Here is a 6751-nt window from a genome sequence, read left to right on the forward strand (position 1 = left end):
TAATGTTTGATGTGATACATTTCAAACAGAATTTAATAAAACCAGATCTGAAATTCAAATTTTTGTCCTTGAATTTCATAATAGAAGTTATTAATTTTGAGCTTAGTATTCATGTTTGAATGATGGAAAATTCTGGGTGAAAAAACTCGCGAAAGAGAATCATTACTGTGATTCAGAACCTGAATTCATATTTGGCAATAAGTCATGAATTCCTTGTAAACGCATGTAAAAAATAGAACTATTTTAGATTTTCAAATGAGGTTAGCATAAGACATCTGACATGACTTTATAAAGTTTAAAAAATTCTCAATAAACCAGCTGTAAACAAAAGACCAAGAAAAAAAGAATTTTAAATTCGAATTTATCTGAATTAAAATTCAGATTTGTATTAGCTTTTTATTATTAAAGTAAAGTTTTTTTAGATTGCTTTTTCCTGATTCTGAATTTTTCCTCGATTTCAAAAATATTTTGAAATACAATAAAAATCCTAATGGGAAACTTCATCAAAAATGAATATAATGCGGCATCAACACTTGTTGTTTATTATGATTGAATTTGATAAGTGAAATGTTGGTGACTAAAAGACAAAAAGAAAGATTACAAAATTGGACGGTCAATTGGAGTCATACGTTTCTTAAACGCCTATGGGCAAACTGATCACTGCGATGGATAGTTTGACTAAATTTTCAATTTCTTACAATAAAGGCAATTTAAAACTTGAAGGCCAAAGGTTTTTTTTGACTTCCTAGAACGACCAAGATCTGTTAATGCATTAAACATGCTAGAAATTTCTTAAAATACATAAAATTGAAAATGACATGATGCCGTACATTTACAGTTTAATGATATTTTTTATTGTTTCCTTCTAAATCTGAGCAAATAAAAAAGAAACTGCATTTTGAAGGCAACAAATATATGACGACAGCAGAAAACAAAATCAAGAATTTAGAAGCTCTGAATTTGAAGCAAATGTAAAATTTATTAAGATTTGCTCGTGTAAATTTCGGAGTATGAAAGAAATCATTTTCAATTTAAAGAAAAGTTGTCCCTACATTTCATTAATAGCAAATTCAAAATCAACACTCAACAAAGCATTTTAGTTGAGTTACTTATCAACAAAAGTTATTTGGTATAATTCAGTCCTGGGAATCGCAAGTTACAGCTGCTTGAGTGAGGTGGACCGACTTTTTCAATATTGAGTCTTTTAAGTGATAAATAAATTTCTTTGTTGCATAAACACCTCCACGGAGTGGAAAATTCTGAAAATTTAAAAGCACGTCTACTAAGGAAAGTTCCAACTTTTAATTTTTTAGAAATGCGAGGTTTTGTGGCTATATTATAACGGTTTTATTGATTATGGACGATGTTTTGCTGACTATGCATGATCCTTTCTTTCAAGTCTATAGGCTGGTTTTGATTATGTTTTCTCTTTCCTGAAGCTTGAACACTTTTAATTTGATCGAAGTAACTGCGAATTTATTAAATTGTTCTCCTTAGTCACAAAAACTACATAATTGTCTTTATATCACTCCACCACTGTTTTCGCGTATTGGAACGATTTGTGAAAAGGAAGTGCTTCATTAGGCATAATTCTAAACAAATTTGTCAGCTCCATATTATTGAAACAACTCAGAGAGCTGAATTTAAATTTAAACAAAATAAAATAAAAACGTACCCTATTACTTCAATCAATCTTCGTCTTATACATAGAAGGCTGTAAAAAAACCTTCCTGAAAAAATTTATTTATCTTTCAATATTAATTTTTAACAATATTTATCAATTTTCTTTCAACTGTCCAACTCGTTTCCGGAAAGCGGGATGGCTCCACCTATAGCCAGCGTTCAATCTCTGGAGCAACGAAAAAAAAAAAAACAAAGAAACGCCGAACACGTGATAGCCAACTAGCATCTCGATTCCTTTTTTTCTACAATGGATGGATAGAAAGATAGATAGATAGATAACTTCCTCTCCCTATGAGCTCTGCTAACCTCACTTTGCTGCCTTCCCTGGCCTTGGTGATGTTGGGATTGTTGCTGTTGCAACTGCAGGGATTGAAGATGCTGCAGCTGCTGTTGTTGATGATGGTGCTGGTGGGATTGTTGATGCTGCTGCTCATTGGAGCTGCTGGAAACAACATTTTTCACATCCTCCCCGGTCGCCATCAAAAGGGAGGAGGATGTGGAGGAGCTGGGTCTATGTGGGGGTGGGGTAGTGGGTGGTGGGTGATGTTTGTTGCTGCCGGCCCCCGCCGATGGTTGATCTTCATCTTCGTGGGTGGTCGAAGTCGGTGGTGAGGCAGGCGAGAAGAGGAGATTCCGGGGGAAGTGCGGATAGGGTGATGGACCGGGAGTTGAAAGATCTTCCGCTTTCTCATCTTCCAGGGAGGAATGATGTTGGAGGTGGTGATGATGTTGGGAGGGCGGATGGGGGGATGGAGTTTGAATAGTTGTTGCAGATGGTGGTTTTTGTTGTAGAAGCGAAGCGGAGGCTGCGAAGAGATTTTTGTAAAATTGAGCTGGGAACAAGGAAAATGGGGGCTTCTGAGGATCGTCGAGATTCGGAACCGTTGGTTTGGAGTAGAGATCATCCTTAATCCTAAGGTTGGACGACATTGAGACGACTTGGTTATTCCAAAAATCTGTGTTATCCAATTATAATCCGTTCAGGGAGTGGTTTCCGGTTCCCTATTTGTTTCCGGGGAAAAGTTTTCCCTAGTCAACTTTCACTAGTTGGCACTGTTTGAATCAACTGGTTCACCCTTTCCCCCTTCAGCTTAACACTGCCTCGCAAACACTCGCTCATTCATGCATCCCAAAGAGTTGGGTAATTAGGATTTCACTTTCTTCTGCTCGACGAACGCCGGATGCGCGACGCCATTCACAGGTATATGGCTTTGCTCGGTGCCAGAGCTAATAGCCGCCTTTCAGGGGCAACTAGCTTTTCTTTTCACTATCACAAACTTTTGAATAAATTTTGACTTTCTTTTCGTTTCAGAAACAGAAAAAAAACTTTTACCAGACAGATTTGAGTGGCACAAAACTTTCACTTGCTGCTGCTATTTTGTTGGAGACTTTTTCTCCGATGAGCTTAGAGGAACTTTCGGTGTTGACTTGACGACTTATTTTCTATACAACAAGCACACTTTGGCCTACATTTTCTTATTCTTCGCTAACTTAAGGAACTTTCGTTGCGGGAAGCATCTCACAGCTTCCATTCACTATACACATCTATACAGCATCGTGTTGCACTTCGATAGGAACTTTAAGGAATAACTTATCCATTCGTCGCCTCCAAAGGGGGACACAGGACAAGGCCGCTATTGGTTAGGACACTGATTCGGACATTCCGCCGTGGAGCCGATTCCCTGGAACCTGGGCCAGATCCAGAACGAGGGCTTCCAAGGAAAACTTTTTAGCGACACGCTCAACCCGGACTTTGGAACTTCTTTGCTCCCGGTTGACGAGACGACGCCGAATGGAGCCTTCGAAACTGGAAGCAAACGTCTTGAACGGGTCTTCCGTAATGTGCACACATACACAAACATACACACACATGGTAGCACATACACATACACACATACACACGAGGGCCACGAACCGTACATACAACTTGCTTGCTTGCTTGCTTGCTTCTGGGTTTTCGCCGTCGCCGCCATCGACGGAGTTTCCTTTTTTTTTTCCTGTTGTATTTTGCCATCTTCCTTCTAAAGCTGCTTCCTTTTTCCTGATCACAAACCAAACCTTGCCGCCGTTTTCCCCCCCTTCATTTCCTCTCCTTTTCGGATATAATAAAAAAGAGGAACATCAACACATCCACCCACAAATACACTATGCATTCAATCCTTGGACCCCCCCACATCTCCCCCCCCCCCCCTCCAGCATTTCTTGAGTCGCGCGCTTTAACCCACCAACAAACACAATTCGCTGCTTCCCGATACGGGGCCGCCAACGAAAATAAAAAGAAAGCAAAGCAAAAGAAAAAAAAAACAGACGTGGAATCGGAAAAAACAGCGCATAAGAAAGGAAAATGCAATGGGCAAAAAAATATAACTTTTATATGTGTATATACTTATACACATATCTCCTGGCTAAGGGTTTTTTCTGCTTTTGCCCATCTTGCAGCTCCTTGCAGCGAGTGAGTGGGTCCTGGCTCTGCATGGCTGTTTCTTTTGGCTGGCTGGTTCCCGTTTTTCATCCTGCCAACCCAGTTTCCAAGAACCGTTCTTAGCGGGACGCGATTGACCGCAGAAAGGTACTGAAGTTTTCGGTTTAGAAGTCTTTAATTTTTCTTAACGTGAGAAAACGATTCCCCCTCACACCTTTAAGAAAAATCAAAAAAACAACATGTAATACCACTCCTCCCCCTAAACGTTTTCATACAGATTTTTTTTCGCAAGGAAATATGGGTGTTTATTTTTTAAAAATCGCCTGAATATATGCTAATTATCGTAATCCGGGGTAATATTGATCACTTTTTCCAATATTTTTCGATTATTTTTTTTCTGTTAAGGGGAATGAGGCATGTTTCATATTTTAAAAAACCAGTACTGGACTCCTATGAACGTAAAACATGGTTGCAGAAATTTTTTGGACTACTTCAAATTTGATTTAAAAATCGATTTCGTCGCTGTTCAGGAATTTATACTTTGGGGTTACATTAATCAGTCTTAATTTAGACGGTTTTAACGAGTTTTCTTGATCATAAAGAACCACTTCCATCTGTACCGTTGAGCCGTCAACACGTACGCCGGAGCATCGTATCGTTGCTGTGTACCTGCAGGAACATTTTACATTATTTATTTTTTCCTTACCTGTATTTCAATCAGCACTTTTCAGTGCTAAAATTATTTTCATTTTCTTTTATTCATATTTTCTCTTATCTTTCCAGCATGGGGAAGTCTTCGGCCGGCTCAAGGGCCGGAAGAAAACGGATTGCTGAACCTAATCCAGGGCCATCTGCCAAAAAAGTTGAAATTTCCAATTCATTCGATGTCCTTCATAACATCGGTGATGAGGAAATATTCATATTTAATTCTGATAAGAGTACTAAGAAACTTTCTTCTTCTTCTTATACTCTTAAAAACGAAAAGATTCCACCAATAACGGTCACGATTCCTGACTTCAATGCCTTTCGAAAAGAAATCGTCACTTCCGTCAAGGATGTGAAGATTTCTTTTCAGATCGGTCGAAGGGGAACTGCTCGTATATTGGCGGAATCTTTTAATGATTTTCAAAAGGTTTTAAATTATTTGAATAATAAAAAACACCAATTTTTTACGTACGACACTAGAAGTGATCGTCCATTTAAAGTTGTACTTCGTGGTCTCACTGGCGATCAGACACCGGATGAGATCACAGCTGAATTAAATTTTTTGTTAGGTTTTTCTCCAATTCAAGTAATTCAAATGAGGAAAAGAACCAACACGAATAATATCAGTAGTGTTGGTTTTGCTCCTGAACTTTATTTGATCCATTTTAAAAAGGATCAGGTTAATAATTTGCAAATTCTTGAAAAGGCTCGTCTTATGTTTCATTGTCGAGTCAAATTCGAACCTTTTCGTAAATCTTCTACCAATTTTCTTCAAAATATTACGCAATGTCGTCGTTGTCAAGCTTTTTGTCATGGCACTAAAAATTGTAGAATGAATGCCAGATGCATGTTTTGCGGCTCATTCGATCATGAAAAATCTAAATGCCTTTTTGGTGGTGATAAGCCAAAAACAGAATTTTTTAAGTGTGCAAATTGCGCAGGTAATCATTCCTCGAATTCGCTAGACTGTCCCATCAGGGCAAAAATTATTGCTTCTAGGAAAAATCCCAAAGTTTCCAGAAAAGTTTCTTCTCCTCCTTCCTCTTTTTCGTCTTCACACGTCGGGCCGGCAAACAACCTGCCTGTTCGCATTCAGCCTCGGTCTACATTGGAATCACGGCTGGGTAATACCCGAAGTGATTTTAATGTTACCTGGGCTGATTCTGCGCCCCAGACTCGTTGTTTATCGTTCTCAGAGGTGGTTGAAAATGGGTTGCCCTCTTCAGGTTTAACTAATAAAAATGGGAAAAAACCAAGTCTCAACGTTCATGCGAAGGCTTGGGAAAATCCCCGAAATTCAAATACTTTTTCTTCTCCTTTCTCTTCTGATTCTAACAATTTTGTTGATTTGGGTGAGATTACTGAGGAAAAATTAAAATTTTTGCATCAAAATTTAATGGAAATGATGCAACTTATGTTGAAAGCAAATTCAATGTTTGAAGCTTTCCAAACTTCTTTTAATTATGCTAACAAAATTATTATGACTTTACGATTCCCTCATGGATCCAAATAGATGTTTAAATATTATGAATTGGAACGCTAGATCTTTGCTGGCTAACCAAGACGAGTTCTTTTTATTTTTGAAAACTCAAAACATACATATTGCTGCCATCACTGAAACTTTTTTAAAGCCAGACAATAACTTGAAAAGCAATGCTTTCTTTAAAATTTTACGAAATGATCGACTTGATCGACAAGGTGGGGGTGTAGCTATTGTCATCAATAGTCGTCTCAAATTTAGACTTCTTCCTTCTTTCAATACGAAAGTCTTAGAAACAATTGGAATTGAATTAGAAACTTCTATGGGGAAAATTATAATTGTTGCCGCATATTTGCCTTTTCAATGTAGCGGTGAACAGAAAAATTTTTTGAAGGGAGATTTACAAAAACTCACCAGAAATAAATCTAAATTTTTTATTATTGGTGACTTTAATGCAAAAC

The 6751-nt window shown here is 37.9% G+C and overlaps 1 protein-coding gene across 2 annotated transcripts in view; it reads right to left on the reverse strand.

The window, feature by feature from the left end:
* Window positions 1-2722, reverse strand: part of LOC129758614 (zinc finger protein rotund-like) — a 188961-nt gene extending 186239 nt beyond the window's left edge. For both annotated transcript variants that reach the window (XM_055756158.1, XM_055756157.1), the window contains exon 1: window positions 1990-2722. In XM_055756158.1, the coding sequence (XP_055612133.1) occupies window positions 1990-2613 (624 nt within the window). In that variant the 5' untranslated portion in view covers window positions 2614-2722. The remainder of the gene's footprint in view (window positions 1-1989) is intronic.
* Window positions 2723-6751: the final 4029 nt, after the last annotated feature.

Source organism: Uranotaenia lowii, chromosome 3, assembly GCF_029784155.1.
Source record: "Uranotaenia lowii strain MFRU-FL chromosome 3, ASM2978415v1, whole genome shotgun sequence".
Lineage (NCBI taxonomy): Eukaryota > Metazoa > Arthropoda > Insecta > Diptera > Culicidae > Uranotaenia > Uranotaenia lowii.